At 44.4% G+C, this 18,256-nt stretch overlaps 2 protein-coding genes and 1 long non-coding RNA gene across 8 annotated transcripts in view; 1 reads left to right on the forward strand and 2 right to left on the reverse strand.

The window, feature by feature from the left end:
- CFAP58 (cilia and flagella associated protein 58) overlaps positions 1 to 1,989 on the reverse strand; it is a 113,153-nt gene extending 111,164 nt beyond the window's left edge. For all 3 annotated transcript variants that reach the window (XM_060641556.3, XM_060641560.3, XM_060641559.3), the window contains exon 1: positions 1,812 to 1,989. In XM_060641556.3, the coding sequence (XP_060497539.3) occupies positions 1,812 to 1,820 (9 nt within the window). In that variant the 5' untranslated portion in view covers positions 1,821 to 1,989. The remainder of the gene's footprint in view (positions 1 to 1,811) is intronic.
- A 44-nt stretch (positions 1,990 to 2,033) lies between these two features.
- On the forward strand, positions 2,034 to 8,429 carry LOC132684939 (uncharacterized). 4 transcript variants are annotated; one of them, XR_009612878.3, is made up of 6 exons: positions 2,034 to 2,590; positions 2,840 to 3,028; positions 4,549 to 4,807; positions 5,216 to 5,355; positions 5,800 to 5,971; positions 7,904 to 8,429. XR_009612878.3 is itself a non-coding variant. In XM_081790465.1 (6 exons), the coding sequence occupies exons 1-5, from the start codon at positions 2,242 to 2,244 to the stop codon at positions 5,349 to 5,351; spliced, it is 696 nt and encodes a 231-aa protein (XP_081646591.1). In that variant the 5' UTR covers positions 2,042 to 2,241; the 3' UTR covers positions 5,352 to 5,355; positions 5,800 to 6,344. The 4 variants fall into 4 exon arrangements, 2 of the variants coding, with proteins under 2 accessions (XP_081646592.1, XP_081646591.1); XM_081790465.1 differs by lacking the exon at positions 7,904 to 8,429 and having other exon boundaries at positions 2,042 to 2,444; positions 4,549 to 4,624; positions 4,716 to 4,807; positions 5,800 to 6,344; XM_081790466.1 differs by lacking the exons at positions 2,840 to 3,028; positions 7,904 to 8,429 and having other exon boundaries at positions 2,038 to 2,444; positions 4,549 to 4,624; positions 4,716 to 4,807.
- On the reverse strand, positions 7,814 to 18,241 carry LOC144613196 (uncharacterized). The gene is made up of 2 exons (XR_013550561.2): positions 15,703 to 18,241; positions 7,814 to 8,349 (listed from the first exon to the last, which is right to left on the reverse strand). It is a non-coding gene; the product is annotated as an uncharacterized LOC144613196 (long non-coding RNA).
- Between the last annotated feature and the right edge of the window lie 15 nt (positions 18,242 to 18,256).

Here is an 18,256-nt window from a genome sequence, read left to right on the forward strand (position 1 = left end):
GTTGTGTATATATATGTATATATATACACAACACACATGGATACATATGTGTATGTGTGTGTGTGTGTATATATATATATGCTACTACTAAAAGCACAGCAAAAATCATCTCTGAGCTGTGACCCATAACCAGTTGGTGTCTTGGTGTCTACATTGTTAGAGCATATAATGATACCTACTTTAGAAGCATGATTTCAACATGAACTGGTCAGAAAGGAACTATGATGTTCCTTCATTCAACACCTGTCTATTAAGTGCTTACTATCTGCCGGGCACTGTTGTAGGTGTTGGGAATATCATTCAGTGGGGAGAACAACAAGGAAAAAGGACAAGAGAGTTGCAGTGACAAATGAGGCCAGAGTGGAAATGGAGACTTGTGGAAGTAGAGGTGAGGAAAACCTGGCTGAGATCAAGTGAGAAGAAAAACAAAAGAAGGCAAGAAATGAGGGGAGATAATGCAGGAGAAGGGAGACTGGGAAATAAATTGTTAATGGTATTGGTATCTGGGCTTATGTGTGGAAAATGAAGAATGAAATGAACCAAGATGACTGGTGAGGGAGAAAAGGAAGGTATGCTAAAAATCAAATAAAGGAGAAACTAAAGGAGAGCTAGAAGGAATGGGAGGAAGAAATGGGAAGGAAAGAGACACGAATGAGTGTAGGTAATGGGGTGAGTATTGTGGCCACCACAGTATGGATGTGTGAGGCACCTACCTGAGAGTGAGGAAGATGAGGGTGGGAGAGGGATTGTATGATAAGAGAAGGAGGGATCTTTGCCCACAGGAAGGAGGCACCAGATATGGAGGAGACGGAATGGTGAGGGATGTGAGGAGATATGAGAAGGAACTGGAATAAGAGTGGGGGCATGATGGTGATGAGAGAAGTGCGGACCGGTCTGGTTCCCTAGACATAAAACCTTGAGAGTGCCCAGGGCCCCTTGTTCAGATAAGCCCCACCTTTGGTTTAATGCTCTGCTGTCTCACTTTGGAATTCTTACTAATTTGTTGACAAGGGGCTCTGCATCTTCATTGAGCCTCACAAACTATATGGCTGACCCTGGCTGGGACCGATCCTGTGACGTGTGAGATGAGGGAGGGATCTGAAGGGGTGATGGAGGAATAGGGTATGGCCACGGTGAATGGGGACTGTGACTGACAAGTGATGACAGGGACATGAGGTTGTCCAAATTACAAATGAAGGTGCTAATGGACAAAGGATCAATAAAGAGCTACAGAAATGGTCCCTCATTGGTGAGCCTGAAGATGGAGTGTGCTACAAAGTGGGCTAGAAGATTTTACACAGTGGTCAATGACAACACGGGGCATTGGCGATAGGTGAAGAGCTTAATGAAGATGTGTCACAGCAGGTGATGATAGGGAATCGTGGAGTGACAGGTGGACAAGGGTCAGTGAATAGGGGTGACAGTGGGTATCTATGAAGCCTTCCTCCAGGTCCCACCAATCAGTGACACATCAATATTTCTACGTACCTCTCCTGGGCTCAAAACCTTATGGCTCAAAATCTAGGAGTGGGTGCCTGTCATGTGTGAATCTGGGAAATCATGAATTTCATACTATGTTGAACACAGCGCCAGTTTTAAGAGTGGGGTTGGGGTGTGTCCACCCAGTTGAAGGAGGGACAGGAGGTAAACACTGAGGGGTGGGGTGAGGCTGCGGGTGCGGGGAATAGGATGTTGATGGGAGGAATGTAGGAATCAGCGGATGTGACAGCGGAGAAGTCAAGTCGACAGAAGAGGGTTGATGGGGAGGGGACGAGCGAGAGACGACAGAGAGAGGGTCACTGACTCCTGACCTCGGCCATCCTGACGCTCTCTGGGGGTGGCCTCAGAGGATTCTGTGGTGATCGCGGAAACCGGGCCGGAGTCTGCGGATGGGGCTGCGCACTACCCCCGGCGTCTAAAACAGCGCCACGTTATTGGTATCCCCCGCAGGGGGCCGAAACCCGGCGCTCGGCGCGTCCTCCCGTCGCCAGGCAACCGCCACGCCCTCTGAGGAAACTGGAGGACTTCCGAAAGGGGAGGAGCCTCCGGGGAGGGCACCCGGGAGGCGTCCTAAGAGGCATAGGCAAACTGCCCTGTGTGGGGCGGGACCAAGGGTGTGAGGGGCGGGGCCCATGAGAGGCTGGGCGGAGTCCCAAGGTGCCCTCGGAAGTTGGAAACTCCGAGGAACGAGAAGGCGCAGAGCTGGGAGGCCGCTAAGGCCAGAGGAGAACTAACGCCTAGATGGAAAGGTGGATCAAAGGCTTCTGGAAGGGCCGGAAGCCACCCTCTGCTCTCCGTGACAAAGAGACTCCGTCGCGGGAACACGAAATGATCTCCGTTCGAGTCAACTCAACCCTAATGAAGCAGCTACTGTGTGCAAGATACGGAGGGGAAAGTAAGGTGGAGAAAACAGACCCTGCTTTCAAAGGGTTTAGTCACCAGTGGTAAGAATAATAGGGCGCAGCGCTCGAAGCACCCTGGGAAAACGTATGTGGAGCCACATCATGGAAAGTTGCCTTTCATCTAGGGCTCCTCTCAAGACCATTTCGTCTCCCTCTCCCCCTCCTCCTCCACACTCTTTAACCTTCAGGTACAGAGGGTAAACAACTTGGCTCATGAAATATACAAAACCCCTCGTTTTTTTTTTCCCTTTAACCCCATCCTTACTCCCATCCCTCCTCAGCCCCATAAACATTCATGCTACTGTGCTTGAATATGCATTTTTGAAAAGTGTATGCATTTTTATTAGTGTATTTTTTAATGATATGGGACTTTAGGATGATCTTATTTTCTACTTTTTTTCACTCAATATTCTTTTTATGAATCTATTCTTTTGCAGTTGGTATTGTAATCCTAGTTTATCGCTTCTGATTGCTGCACAGTATTCCATATTGGACAGCAACACATGTGACTTCCATTCCCCAAATGGATACCAAGGCTACCCCTACCTCTCAGCGATAATCATCCTCGTCCATGGTCTCTTGTGGACCTATGTGCAATTCCTTGGCAACATATGCCTAAAAATGAGGTTGGTAAGTTATAGTGGATGTACAGGGCAATTCACATTTGGTTATGCAACTTGTCCTGCACAAAGACATCCAGCCATGCACCAGTGGGAGCTGGAAAACAGCTTTCCTATGTCATGTGCCCTGCTGAAGGAAGATGTGCCCTTTTCTTCCCCCAAAAGCTCTGTTCCCTAGTCAAGTCACGAACCTGAGAGGCTATTACTATTGAGAGGGTTTTCCTCTTTCAAATTCATTTGCCCAGTGGTAGACACTGTTTTCCAATGGCACAATGGTGCCCAGTAGCCTGCTAGGAGCCCTGGGTACTTAACTTCAGGTACTGCTAGATGGCACACCAGAATTATTGCTCTACGCTATCCTCCAGTGCACAGTGTGAGGGTTTCTGGCCCTACTCTCATCCTTACAAGCACATTGTAGTTTGTTTATTCATAAACACTCACATAGTGTTTACCAAGTGTCAAATACTATTCTAAGTGCCTTACAAATACTGACTCATCTAATTAGCCAATTTTCTAAATTCTGTCAATTATCATGGAAGTAGTGTCAACATATTTTTGCTTTACTCTGCGTCTCTCTGACTCCTAGTGAAATTGAACATTTCTTCATACATCTATAAGCCACTTGGGATTCCCTTCTGTGAATTGTCTATTTATAGCCTTTACCTATATTTCAGTTGCTCTTTTTCTTTTTCATTTGATTTGCAAGAGGTTTTTGTACATTAATCTGGACATTAATCTGCTTTCAAAGACTGAAAACTTTGCTTGCCATGTCCTTTGTAAAACAATAATCCTTCATTTTGTAGCCCTTCATTGCGTGTGTGTGTGTGTGTGTGTGTGTGTGTGTTTTACTTTTCACATGCTTTTCCAGTATGATTTAAGAAGTCCTTCTCAACCCCAAGGTCATAAAGGTATTGTCTATCATTTTCTTACATTAGTGTCATAGTTTTACTTGTTAGCATTCAGTTCTTGAGCCCATCTTACTTTTGCGTATGGTGTGAGGTAAGGATCCGATTTTTTTTTCTCAGAGGAGTGAGCCCATTTTCAACATCTTGGTTCCCAAATATAGACAGTTCTGCACTGAGCTCTGTGGTTTGCTCCTGTGCTAGTACCACAAGGTTTTATCATAATGGTTTTATAGCCAGACATCATGATTGAGGGCAAGTCCCCCACTCCTACTTCTTCTGTCAAAACGTCACTGGCTAATCATGAACCTCCATCAACCCATATAATTTTCAGGATGTTTTCCAAGTTCCTCATGAGAAATCTTAACTGGAACATTAATGAATTTATGATTTAACTTGGGGAAAATTCACATTTGTATAATTGTATCTCATTCATGAACAGAGACTATATATCTGGTAGACAAAAAAGGACATAATATGGCAGAGGCATAATGCACTATGGAGGCAATGGGAGAAGTGGCAGCTGAAGCTGGAGGATCAGGCTGAACCAAACTGCAAGCCAAGCTAATGGAAATGAGAACACAGGGTAGGCAACAGGGCTCAGGCTACTTTGTGTGTTTACAGGAGATCCAATCACACGCTGGGACTAACAGGTGGTGATACCATCGTGATCCAGAGAGACTCCATAACATTCCTGAAGGTACATAACAGAGAAAGACCTAGAGGGCTCTGGCCACCCATATCTTGTATTGGTATCAGTTGTAGTGCTATATGTCTTCCCATTTCCCAAGAATCTTCTGAAGGATTATTTTACAAGCGGATGGCCTGCCAAGGTGACAGAAATTCAATCCAGAAAACACTTCTTTAAAGCACCTGCTGCACTGTAAGTACAAGGCTGGCCAGAGGAACCACAGAGCCAACTAAGACAGAGTCATTGCCCTTTGCATTCACAATCTGGCTTTGGGGGAAAGAGAGAAAAGACCATCTACAAGTAATCCCAACACAATATGATGGCATAATTTAGAACATGCCATGCCAACAGCAAGCACTATGGGTGCTGGGTCAGTCTAGACACTGATACCTGAGAGCATTATTTAGAATATGAGGACAAAAAGACCTTAACAAAGGAAATCAGGGAACCACAGGAGGTGGAAAGGAACATGACACGTTCAACTCCCAGGAAAGAGATGCAGGTGACATCAACTTGGATGGATTAATGGATGAGAGGATGGGTGGTTGGACAAATTAATGTATGCTGATGAAAGAAAGTGCTTCATTTCCAATTTTCCAGATTCCTGAAGACCCTGTTCCCCTTTGTTGTTGTAATAAAAAGGAACACTAGGTGGCATCACACTACCAAAAGTTGTCACCTTTTAAAGCCTCCAGGAGACGCTCATCCACCAAGATTGGGTCAGCCCCTAATTTAGACAAGTAAGAGTGCTTCTATCAATTTCATTTCTCATTACATCCACTTAATTTATTTACTGAGCCTCTACTATGTGCCCAGCCTTGTGCTGCCTACTGTGGAGAATATAAAAGGAGTTGAATCGAGGATCTCCTCCCAAGGGAGCATAAGGAGAAGCAAAACACACATGGCACCCCCTCCCCCACACAAAAAAAATTGTAAAACACTCCAAGGCGGGATGTGGTAAGCACGGAAATGAGGATGTCGGAATATAATATCCAGTGTCATCTGACCCCTTTGACCTTCTGGTGCCTTCTCCCACCGCTCACTTCTTGCCCCAATGGCTTCTTTCAGTTCCCTGTATGTCATGTTCTTTCCCACCGCTTGGAGTTCACAGAGGTTGATCTTTCTGTCTGGAATACTCAACCATCCCTCTTCACCTGGCTAACTCCTGTCCACCCCTCCTGCAGATTTCACTTCCTTGGGGAGAGATTTCCTGACCATCCTTCAACACCAGATTACCTTTGCAAGTACCATGTATTCGACTTCTTGGACCCTCTCACAATGGTAGTTAATCATGTGTTCATAGAAATGGTTGCTTAAGATCTGTCTTCTCTACAAGCTATCAAACAAGAAGGCAAGGTACATGTATATCTTGTTCAGCCCTGTCTCCATTGGTATTGTAGGCTGAACTGTGTCCCCCTAAAACTCATATGTTGAAGCTATAACCTCACTACCTCAGAATGTCACTGTATCTGGAGATGAGGGCTTTGTGAGTTAAAATAAGGCCATTAGGGTGGGCCTAATACAGTCTGAATTGTGTCCTTACAAGAAGAAGAAATTTGGACACACAAAGAGACACCAGGGACGCATGTACACAGAGGAAAGACATAGTGAAAAGAAGGGCATCTGCAAGCCAAGCAGAGAGGCCACAGGAGAAACCAAACCCACTGACACCTTGACCTTGGTCTCCTAGCCTCCAGAACAGTGAGCAAATAAATTTCTCTTTAAGCCACCCTAGTCAGTGGTACTTTATTATGGCAGACGAAAAAACCAATATAAATGGCCATCACTCCTCTCAGTTTACAACTATTAAGTAAGTGTCTATTGAATGAGCTCTAAAATAAGGAAGAACAGTGAAGGATAGCATATTAGGAAAAGCTACATGGTAGACATGGCCCTTGACCTTGACCTTAAATGATACAGATGGCTCAGAGAGTCATGGAAGAAAACAGAAGGAATCCCAAGTATGGGAAGTGGCATTGGGCACATACCAAGGCAAGAATGTAAAAGTCCTGCTATAGGGATGGTGCGGTCCCTCTCAGGGGCCAGTGGACACTAATGTTGAGAAGAGGGTAGGTGAATGGTGGAGGTTTGGAAGAATAACAGAGGCATGGCTGCAAACTCAAAGACCAGGGACAGCCAAGAACACATCCATTCACTCTGCCAGATAACTTGAATATATGATCATGCACTGTAATACCTCTGCAAAGCTCTTTGTTTAAACCTGGATATAAGTGCTTCCTATGGCACCCTGCTAGGATTTCTAAGCTGTGTGTTGTGACTCATAATAAGAACAGCTTTCTGTACATAGCACTCACTTCTTTAGTAGCACCCAGTGAAGATACATTGTAGAACTCCAGAAAAGCAGAAAGAAACACTGAGATGTGGCTCTGCATGGAAAGTCCCAGCCTACGATGCAAAGCAACTGTGCCCTAAAGGAAACCTGCTCCTGCAAGGGATCAGAGAGGTCCTGGAGCCAATTTGGAGGGAGTCCACACAGCCCATTCCTTTCTCTGAGAATAGTAACTCCCCCCAGGAAGTATGTTCCTTCCTGATGCCAAAATGTTATAGATGGCCCTATCTGACTCCCTGGGGCCATAGCTGAAGGGTCGGGTAGAGACCTGATCCACCTGAGGTCAATCCCATTATTTTTCCTGGGATTTATAAATGGGATCAAGAGTTGCAAGCCACTCATTGCTGGGGCCTGGAACTGAGTACGTGAATCCCAGGAGAGGCAGAGAAAGGTAGGCTGAACAGAGGGAAGAATAAAGCAAATGAACGTGGGGAAGAATCCACAGGCCCAAGAGAAGGGAGCGTTGGGGGAAGGAGCCTCCCTGGTTGTTGATGCCTCTTCAGAGCCTGGTAACTCCCTGGGGAGCCCTGGGAACACCCACACTGTTGAGTCCTGCTAGATACAACCTCCTAACAAACTGACTTCATTTGTTTAAACTAGACAGAGTTAGTTTCTATTGCTTATACCCCCCAAAACCCAAAAGTCCCGATCAACACAAATCCTGTTTATGCAGGCATTCTTGCGATGTCGCTTGAATTTAGTATCAAAACTGCATTTGGGGCCCCAAACAACACGGCAAAAACTGCCCCTGTCATCATATCTAACATTTCTCCCCCGGGCTGTTGGGAAGATTAAAAGCCCACATGTTACAGAAAATTGTTGACATTTATCAGCCGACCCCCTGCTCACCTTAGATGACAGAACAGAGTCCCAGCTGGCTGGTGCTCTCCAAGACTGTGCAGGCCATATTTTATTCCTTTAATCTGCTCGTTTTCCAGCCTGCTGCAGACCAAACTTAACAGAACATTTGTTGAGCATTTGACATCGGTTCCCGAAGGATCTCCATACAAACTCCACTCTTGATACTGGAGGAGGCTACAAAGCTGGGGCACATTTATCAGGAAGATTGAAAGATTGGCCATGAAGTGGAAGCAGTGGGCGGTCTGCCATTGCAGGCAATGATTTTTACCAGAAGGGGATGACAGTGTCACAACCACGCAGTTATCCAACCTGCCTTGCATTTCATTGGCTTAACAGCAACTGCGCTTCTCCCAGTCGGATTACTTTTGGGTATGACTGGTTCATTCAGTTGGTGCTCTTGCTGGAGAGGCCAGGCCAAGACTGCAGTTTGGTGTTCTTCCTAGAACCAGGGAGGACTTACACAAAGTCACCAGGTAACCCGATTATTTAAAAAGACTGAGTAGCTCCACACAACCTGTTCCCACTACAAATGAATAAATAAATGAAATAAATTAATGAGTGAATAAGTAAATAAATAATTCCTTTAAAACATCAAAGCACAAATCCCTTGTCTTATTTCTGCTCTTCCCTGAAAACACTATATTTTCAAACATCTCTAGACTTTACATATGCTGATCCCGTGTCAGGAATATCCTATGTCTCCTTCTTTGTCCAGTTAGCCTGTTCTTTTTTTTTTTTTTTTAACTTTTTTTTTCAATATTTATTTTTGAGAAAAAGAGAGAGAGAGCACAAGCCAGGGAGAGGCAGAGAGAGAGGGAGATGAAGAATCTGAAGCAGGCTCTGCTCTGACAGCACAAAGCCCTACGTGGGGCTTGAACCCACCAACCATGAGATCATGACCTGAATCAAAGCTGGACACTCAACCGACTGAGCTACCCAGCTGCCCCCAGTTAGCCTTTTTAAAACTCAGCTCAGTGTCACCTCCTCCAGGAAGTCTTCCCTAGTTAGGTACTCCTCCTCTGTGTTGCTAGAAGACCTGTGTGTCATTCTGTCAATACACAATAGTGTAACCATGTGTTTATTTGTCTTTCCCACCAGACTAGAAGGACCAGTCTTTAAGTATATCTATGGTGCTGACCCATAAGAGACAGTCAAAATAGAAAGTTTGATGAAGGAAGAAATTAAAAATAGGATTAGCTTATCCACTCAGGCATAGAGCAATTACTCTTGGGAGTAACTAGTGACTAAGCGAAGTTAAAAGGTATTGGAATACAAACATTTGCGATTCTAAGGTAGTAAACCAAAATCATCTTCAGGTATGCACCAGGTCCCCAAACAGAAGTATTAAGGATTACAATAAAATACATTTATCTCCTTTATCTCCCTATCCTTAACACAAGGGCCAAAGTTTGAACCAAGTCTTTTTTCTTCTCCAGAGGGCCAAATGCACAGTAGATACTCAATAAAAGTTGACGACTAGCTTCTCATAGCAGCAGATAGGCATCTATAAAATGAAACTATTTGTTATGTTAAAGGAATAAACTCTCCTTTCTACCCTGGGTGTATGTTTCTTTCTTTCCAATATTTGCTGCCAAATCTACTGAATAATTTCAGCAGTAGAAAATGACTATGGAGCATCCACTGTGAACAGGTGTTCTCAGAGGCAGCAATGGGAGGGAGGCAGAAAGCCTCAAACCCCTCCCCACCCCCCCCCCCCCCAAGGTGACTGAAACCCAGCTGAAGTCAAGCAGGACAATTCAAACCTCCAGGACAGCAGAGACCAGTCTAAAATAACACTGTATTTTAGAATCTAGCACCAGAGTCTGTGTACTTTTTCTGTAAAGGACCAGATTAAGAAATATTGTGGACTTCATAGGCCACATGATCTCCATATCCAACTGTGCTTTTGTAGTGCAAAAGCAGCCACAGACAATACAAAAATGAATGGGCATGGTTTTGAACCAGTAAAACTTTATTTACAGAAACAGGTGGCACTCTGGAGTTGGCCTGCCAGCCAGTATTGCCAAGTCCTGATTTAGCACAATGCCTGGCATATAGTACGTGCTCAAATATTTATTGAATGAATGAATGGATAAATGAATGAATGAAGACAGGTTTTCCTAAGGTTATATAGCCTGGTGATTTGTTTTAAAGTCCCAGTGTACCATCTTTAGACATTAACTACAGGAAGCTCAATGAATACCTACTGACCAGAAATAAGTCTGACAGAAATTATCTGACAGTTTTCCTTACTCCAAGTGCTATGTGTGGTTGGAAATTTAACATGTATAAACCACCACCAGCTTTCATGACATAAGGCACCTGGCTGGCTCAGTCGGTGGAGCATGCAACTCTTGATGTCAGGGTTGTGAGTTCAAGCCCCACTCTGAGTGTAGAGATTACTTAAGAATAAAAATCTTTTTTAAAAAAGAAAGAAAGAAGCATTTCTTTTCTTACTGTGGATCATGACTCATTAGTAATTTGTGGCCTGCCTTTTCATTTTCAAATAAGCGTAAGAGATGGGTAGAGAACGAAGAGGGAATATACCAGAGTTTGTCACATGTAGTAAGCATATTGTTTTTAAGGAATTTGCCTTTCAGTTATAACACACTTTTATGTGTGAATATATTGGGTTCTAAGGGAAAATGTATTTTCAAAAAAGCTTGAAAAATGTTTAAATACTATTGTAATCTCATTCTTGGGGAAATTCAGTGTAGTGATGAGGGAGCATAAGGAAGCTGAGGGCAAAGTACAGACTAACAGCACCTCCCTACCCCCACCCCCACCCCCACAGGTGGGATATGTGTGATATTCCTCCCGCACTCCTGGCTGCCCAAGAACAAGGAAAAGAAAAGAAAGCAAATGGTTGACTGGCAGAGATCACAGTCATGCAGGACAGGAGTCTCCTTCAGTTTAGTTAGTAAACTTAGAAAAGTGCAAGATAACTTAGTAAACTGCAAGAAAAAGGCAATCTCATCCATAGCCTAATCTCCAGAAGCATATAGACTCCGTTTTCTGGAGCCCTAATATCACCTTCATCAAGATGTAAGGGGGTTTAAGTGCTTGCCATGGTGAGGTGAGAAATAAAGGCAAATGAAAAATTAAATTCCCTTACTGCCTACAGCCCATTGACTAGTCCTTGAAACAGGCAGAGTGACCTCCCTCTAGGGGCGCAGCTGCCTCAAAGATGACCCGTTGCTAGGGGCAAAAGGGAATCTTGGCTTAACATTATCCCGACTCCCCAGAATCCTGTACATCTACTTTAACATATAATTCCTTTGGACACTTCCTATATCTCAACTTCCCCAAGATATATGCTGGCAATCATACTCCAAGCTTATGGCCCCCTGATACATATCTGAAGGGTCTCAGGACTGAGATTTTACTAAGCAATAATAAATGACATTTTCCTAACAACAGCTAGCCCCTCAAGGTCCTGTAAACCTTGCTTCCAAAATTCCTTAGACTTACGCTGTCCCTAATCCCCTCCCAACCTGAAGGTATATAATCATTCACCCTCCACAACCCCAGTGCAGCTCTTTCTGCCCACAGGTCCTGTCCCCATGCTTTAATAAAATCACCTTTTTTTGCACCAAACACATCTTCCAGAATTCTTTCTTGGCCATTGGCTCCAAACCCCACCATCACCCCAAAACCCCATCAGTTGTACATTTGAAGGGGATTTACTTCGAACAGAAAGATACAAGGTAGTAGTTTAGGTCAAGATTCTGGAGCCATAGTGCCTGATTTAAATCCCGGCTCTGCCACTTACTAGCTGTGTGACCTCAAGCAAGTTGCTTAGCCTCTTTGGGCTTCAATTTCTTCATCTGTTAAATGGGAATGCTAATGATACCTTCTGTGTGTGGTTATTATGAGAATTAAATGAGGTGTTATATGTAAAGTGCTTAAAGCAATAGTATAACCACATGAGTTTTACCTATTATTATACTGTCACTAAACAATAATGTGTCCTTGAGTTTATGACCCAGTTTCTCTGGGCTTCACTTTTTTTGACAGATAATCTTTAACCTGCTGTTTCCAACACTCCTAGAAGAGCGGGGGGATTCCCAGCACAAGGAAATTTCCTCTTTTCTCTGGGAAAGAAATAGCCAGATGTAAATCATCCTTCCTGTTCAACGGACACTCCTCAGGTCTCATCTCAGCAAAGCAGCCTATTCCAGTGAAATGCTCTGTAAACCAACTTGTTATTATCTCTTGAAACTGCACGCAAAGGTGAATTTATGATGGCAAGAGATCGACCAAATCAAGGAAAATGCTGGGTTTTTTTTAACATCCATCACTCCGTCCGTGACTAGCATTGGCTTCCTGTCTCTCCCATTGTTGTGTATGTTATTCCACATACTGGGATAATCACAGCTGGGGGTAAACAGGAAATCTGTCCCCATATTTGTCTGGATTTTTTTTTCAATGTTCTTGACTGTGAAGTTTAGTATGTGCCCAGCAGTTGGCCTGATGTTGGTCACAAGTCACGTATAAATGCGGAATTTGAAGCCACATGTACGACCTGAGATTATGAAAACAGTTCCATTTACCTTCACACACACACACACACACACACACACACACACACACACGAAAAACAGACCAGCAGAAAAATGAGTAAAGTTATAACTATTTACAAATGAAGAAATAAAAACGGCCAATAACCCTGTTCTGTTCAGCCTCACTCCTAATTAAAGAAATGCACATCAACACATTCAGATATCTTTTTCACCCATAAAAGAAGCACACTAATGTAAGTTAGGAAAGTGCCAGTGCTGGAAAGGATGTGGGGCAACCATCATTCTCACACTTTATCATTGAGAGTCTAAATTGGGGAAAGCGGCCTTGGAGGATGGTTTTCCAATATGTACCTTACTTTTGACCCGACCCTAAACTATCAAAGCGTTCAACCAAAGCAGCCACCCACATACAGACTTCTTGTTTGAAAAAAATAACCCCCCTATTTGTTTAAACCTCTAGTAATCTCAAACACATACAAAATCATAGTCAGGATTTTAATACCTGAAACCAATCACACTCCAAATTGACAAGTTAAAAAAAGAGAGAGAGAGATGAAAGAAGACATCCTTATCTTGCACTGACTTGAACATGAAGGTTTCTAGTGTTTCCCCTTGAAGCATGGCACTTGTTTTGGGGCCAAACTTCACCCTTCGTTTTTATCACGCTACAGAAGTGTTTAATTGTATTCTGATGCACTGCTGGAATTCTGTATTAACTTTTTCATTAGGATTTCTGAAAAAGTATTCATAAACGAGATGATGTGGGGAATAAAAGCAAAAGAAAAAAATCAAATTAAATTTCCTTACTACTTACAGCCCATTGACAAGTCCTTGAGATAAGTGGAGTGACCTTGCCCTTAGATCTCAACTGCCCCAATGTTGATACTTCGCTAAGGGCAAAAGGCAATCTTAGTTTAACACTATCCAGACCACCAGGATCCTAGAAGTCTCCTTTAACTTCTAAAAATTCCTTTGGAAACTTCCTTAATCTCTACCCCCCCCAAATACATGTTAGCAATTATCCTCCAAGCATAGGGCCCACTGATCTACATCTGAAGCATCTCATGACTAAGGTTTTATTAGGCAATGATAAATGACCTTTTCCTGGGGCACCTGGGTGGCTCAGTCGGTTAAGCGTCTAACTTCAGCTCAGGTCATGGTCTCACAGTTCATGAGTTCGAGCCCCGACAGCTCAGAGCCTGGAGCTGCTTCAGATTCTGTCCCTCCCTGTTCATGCTCTGCCCCTCTCTCTCTCTCAAAAATAAATAATAAATCATTAAAAAAAGTTTTTAAAAATAAATAAACAAACAAATAAATAGCCTTTTCCTAACAATAGCTAGCCTTCCTCCAGGTTCTGGAAACCTTGCTTCCAAAATTCCTTAGAGACTTATGTTATACCTAACCCCCTCCCTACTTGATGGTATATGCTCAATTTCTCCTCACAATCCCAGTACAGCTTTTTCTGTCCACAGGTCCTATCCTTGTGCTTTAATAAAACCACCTATTTGCAGGGTGCCTGGGTGGCTCAGTCAGTTAAGTGTCCACTCTTGATTTCAGCTTAGGTCATGATCTCATGGGTTCAGGAGTTTGAGCCACATTTTGGCTCTGTGCTGACAGTGCGGAGCCTGCTTAAGATTCTCTCTCTCCCTCTCTTTCTGCCTTTCCCCTGCTCATGCACTCTCTCTCTCTCTCTCTCTCTCTCTCAAAATAAATAAATAAACTTTAAAAAATAAATAAAATAAAATAAAACCACCTATTTGCACCAAAGACATCTCAAGAATTCTTTTTAATTTTTATTTATTTATTTTATTATTTTTTTTTTTTAGACAGAGCAAGAGCATGAGCAGGGGAAAGGGGCAGAGGGAGAGAGAATTCCAAGCAGGCTCCCGGCTCAGAGTGCAGCCCAACTCAGGGCTTTATCCCACGACCTTGGGATCACTACCTGAGCCAAAATCAAGAATTGGATGCTTAACTGACTGAGCCATGCAGGCACCCCTCAAGAACTCTTTCTTGACTGTTCGCTCTGAACCCCAACATTTCCACGTCAATTATTATGTCCCTTTTCTTTATTTTCCCCTTTTTAATGAGGTATTATTATTGGAGTTTTGACTGATATATTATTACTGCCTAATAAGAAAAGAATACCAATCACTGAGTTTTTAAAAATGTAAACGACTATGCTTTTATTTCTATATATTGTATTTGTATCTTTTTTAAAAGTTTATTTATTTTTGAGAGAAACAAACACAGTGTAAGTGGGAGAGGGGCAGAGAGAGAGGGAGAGAGAAAGAGAATACCAAGCAGGCTCCGTGCTGTGCTGCCAGTGCAGAGCCCCATGTGGGATTCAAACCCACAAACCATGAGATCATGGGTTGAGCTGAAACCAGGGGCGCCTGGGTGGCTCAGCTGCTACGGCCGACTTTGCAGTTTGTGAGTTTGAGCCCCGTGTTGTGCTCTGTGCTGACAGCTCAGAGCCTGGAGCCTGCTTCGGATTCTGTGTCTTCCTTTCTCTCTGCCCCTCCTCCGCGCTCTCTCTCTCTCTCTCTCTCTCTCTCTGCCTCTCTCCCAAAAATAAATAAGTATTTTTTTTTAAATGTAAACAACTAAGCTTTTATTTCTATATATTGTATTTGTACCTTTTTTAAAAGCTTATTTATTTTTGAGAGAAACAAACACAGTGCAAGTGGGAGAGGGGCAGAGAGAAAGAGGGAGAGAGAAAGAGAATACCAAGCAGGCTCCATGCTGTGCTGCCAGTGCAGAGCCCCATGTGGGATTTGAACCCACAAACCGTGAAATCAAGGGTTGAGCTGAAACCAATAGTCGGACGCTCAACTGACTGATTCACCCAGGTGCCCCTGTCTCAAGTCCTTAAGGGGCTAATTCTCTTGTTTATTATACCTACCAATCTCATCCCTCATTGGTTCACTTACTAGTTTGTAATTTCTTATTATAAGCTCATTTTCCATGGGGGATTGTTTATTCCCTGAGGGATCAGAAGAAACATCCGGGTTTTGCATTCACTTCTGACAGGGACTAAGGAGATTCATCACTTTGGAACCAACTTTTATGTTTTGTATTGACTTCAAGATTCCCTCACCACATGGGTTGTGTAAACTGGGGCCCCACACCTATGCTGCCATAGCTGGGCCAGTGGTTTCGATTTCTATGGCAGACAACATCAGTTCATCCAGAGCGCCAAACCACAAACTTCCTTGCTGTGACCGTGAACAAGTGGGAAAATTTTTTCTCCATTCTCTAGTCACTAAGATCTTCTGCACAGTCCCAGCTGTGAGCAGGGGTCTCTAGTCCAGATCTCTGCCTTTCTAGAACCCAAGGCCTGAGTGAGTGCTCACCTCCAGTCAGCCATTTGGGCTTATTTTCACCTCAAACACAGATGGGTGCTTCTGGGTTCTCTCTTCTCATCTCACCCCCCGAGCTCCTCCTTTCTTCCTTTCATGCATTGCTATCTTTTTTTCAGCAGTTCTGTTAGAAGCAGATGGTCCCGTACTTCTCAGTCCCTCATGGTCCCAGAAGTTGAATCTTTGTACTTTCCTGTCTTTTAAAAACTGTGTAGAGTAACCACAAGGTGCTATGGAAACCACATGGCATAGATGGGGGTTCCAATGGAGGCATGGCAGTTCAAGGAAAACTTCCTGAAAGAGAAATTGCTTATTCTAAAGACTGAGCACACCTTAGCCAGGCCCCCCACCTCCCCAAAAAAGTGCGTGTGCACTGGGGGTGACAGGTTGGAGAACAAGGTGGGAGAAGGTTGCGCACAGAAGACAGAGCACATGTGACTATCTAAGTGTGGGGGTGGGGACAAACCCTATATCACATTCTGAGAAGCACAAGTTCCAGGAACTGCAAGGAGTTTGGGGTGGCATATGGAGTGAGACGTGAGGTTAGTGAGATAAGCAGAGGCCAATTCATGAACCGCCTGTGTGCCTGCTTAGAATAGTGGACTCTGTTTTGAGAGCAGAGGGAAACCAGTGCAGGTGACCATTAGGTCTCAGAGAGTGAAACCGTCCGGTTTAAAAGAAAGACAAATCTAATAAATCTTCCTTCCATAAAGAAATATACACAGCGAGCTTTGCAGGCTGGATGGCAATCCCAGAGGGTGTTTCAGTACTAACCTTCACATTCCAGCATACATAACCCTGAACTCTTACTCAAAGGATTATAAGGCAATGTAGGGGTGCTCAGGCCAGTGTTCCTACCCCCCCCCCCCCAAGAATTTCTTCTGCCTGCCTCGGAGAGAATGAGTGCCCTATCCATCCGCCTCACAAACATTTTGGAAATACATAGCTCTTTCACAAAAGTTTCCCCAGATCACTTTGTCAAGGAGGAAGAATTTTCTCTGCCCTTTAAGTTCCTTCTACTAGTCATTTGATTCTACTAAGAGTCAAACCGACAGCTGACAGATTTTTTTTACAGGAGAAAATCAGATTTAGGTTCCTATGTAAGGGGAATCCATGCAGACACGCAAATTCCGAAGGCAGTGAGGCAACAGGAGCTTATGGGAGCAGAGGAGAGGGGTAGGGGCCTAAGGAGACAAAGGGGAGAAAGACTCTCAGCAGGGAGGTAAAAGGAGAAGTTTGGAAAAGAAAGCTTGCCTTATTATGCAGAGAAACTTCTTAGGTAAAGAGAAATCTCTGGTAATAGCTCTCTTCCTGGTGGGGCAGGCAATTGGAGGGGGAGGTAAAGAGCTTTTCCCAAATCTGCTGCGGTTTCCTTGCTTTTAATTCAAAATAATGTTCAGACCAAACTGGCCCTTCTTGGTGCAGCCTGCCCTTGGCCCCTACAAGCCCATTCCCCATGCCTCCCCACCAGCTCCCAAAACTCTTTCATAATTGTCCCTGACGTAAGGAAAGAGCTATGAGCAACAGCAAAATTTGAAAACAAGAGTAACCTGGGCCAAGGGCCAGGGGGTCTATTTTTAGGACTTTGTCTCACTGCCTGTTTCTCTTTCGACTCTCCCTAATGTCTTCCAGGCGAGTGTTAAAGTTATTTGGCTGGCGCGAAGAGGGAAGGAAGTAGGTGATCTAAGACTCGACAGCAGTAGCAGTGGTGATAATCATTTGGACAGTGTGTTCTCATAATTTCCCCCAAGGTGCCCTCGGTGGCGTTTGACTCCCCCAAAGCCACTTAATGCAGGATTTATTCAAGCCGTTGTCGGCCACTTCCACTGGCTGTGGCACTGGAGCATGTCACAAAGGGAAAATAAGAGGTTATGGATTTCATAACCCATTAAGCGCCACCAGGGTGCTGCTGCTGCTGTCCCTCCCGGCCTCAGTTCCTTCAGGGCTAACTCCACAAGGGTAAACAGGCTCTGGACATTAAAGCGCCCTCTACGGATAGACCCGTGTGGTCATCATTCTCCTTTGTGCAGGGTTACTCAGGAAGAAAGACTACGATGCTTTCGCTTCTCGTTCAGTTTGATGAGTTCTTCTAATACATTCAAGCCGCAAAAAGAAAAAAAAAAGAAAAAAAAAAGGGCCGGAGTGGCGGCTCAATTTATATTTCCCTCCCGGGGACAAAAGAGGTGGCCCCCGGAGTTCCGCCGCCCGTGAAACGCGCCGCGGGAAAACGCTCGGCCCACTAGCAGTGATTTAACCCCTTCCACTCCGCCGGCCCAGACCGACTTTTAAGGGCGTCCTGCCCGACTCCGTGTCCACCCGCCCCAGTTTACTCCGGTGGCCAAAGCCCGGCTCTGCCGGTCACCTTCCAGTCCTGCTGGCCTCTCTGAAATTTCTGGGGGTCAACGGGCCGACCTCTACGGCGACCCCGGGGCCGGCCGCCGCAACCCGCGCGGTCCTCCTTAAGAAGTTTCCGCTGCCGCGAGTAGAGGCGGGTGTTTTGTTCTTATAAGGAGGAAAAAGTTTCTGGGACGTCCAGGAAATGAGTAAC

The sequence above is a fragment of the Panthera onca genome, chromosome D2 (assembly GCF_046562875.1).
Source record: "Panthera onca isolate mPanOnc1 chromosome D2, mPanOnc1 haplotype 2, whole genome shotgun sequence".
Taxonomy (NCBI): Eukaryota; Metazoa; Chordata; class Mammalia; order Carnivora; family Felidae; genus Panthera; species Panthera onca.

Bases quoted from the DNA above. Each gene is read 5' to 3' on its own strand.
- LOC132684939 (XM_081790465.1), top strand. From the start codon at position 2,242: ATGGAAAGGTGGATCAAAGGCTTCTGGAAGGGCCGGAAGCCACCCTCT. The intron at 3,029-4,548 runs GTTGGTAAGTTA...GTGTGTTTACAG, and splicing joins AACATATGCCTAAAAATGAG to GAGATCCAATCACACGCTGG. The intron at 4,625-4,715 runs GTACATAACAGA...CCATTTCCCAAG, and splicing joins ACTCCATAACATTCCTGAAG to AATCTTCTGAAGGATTATTT.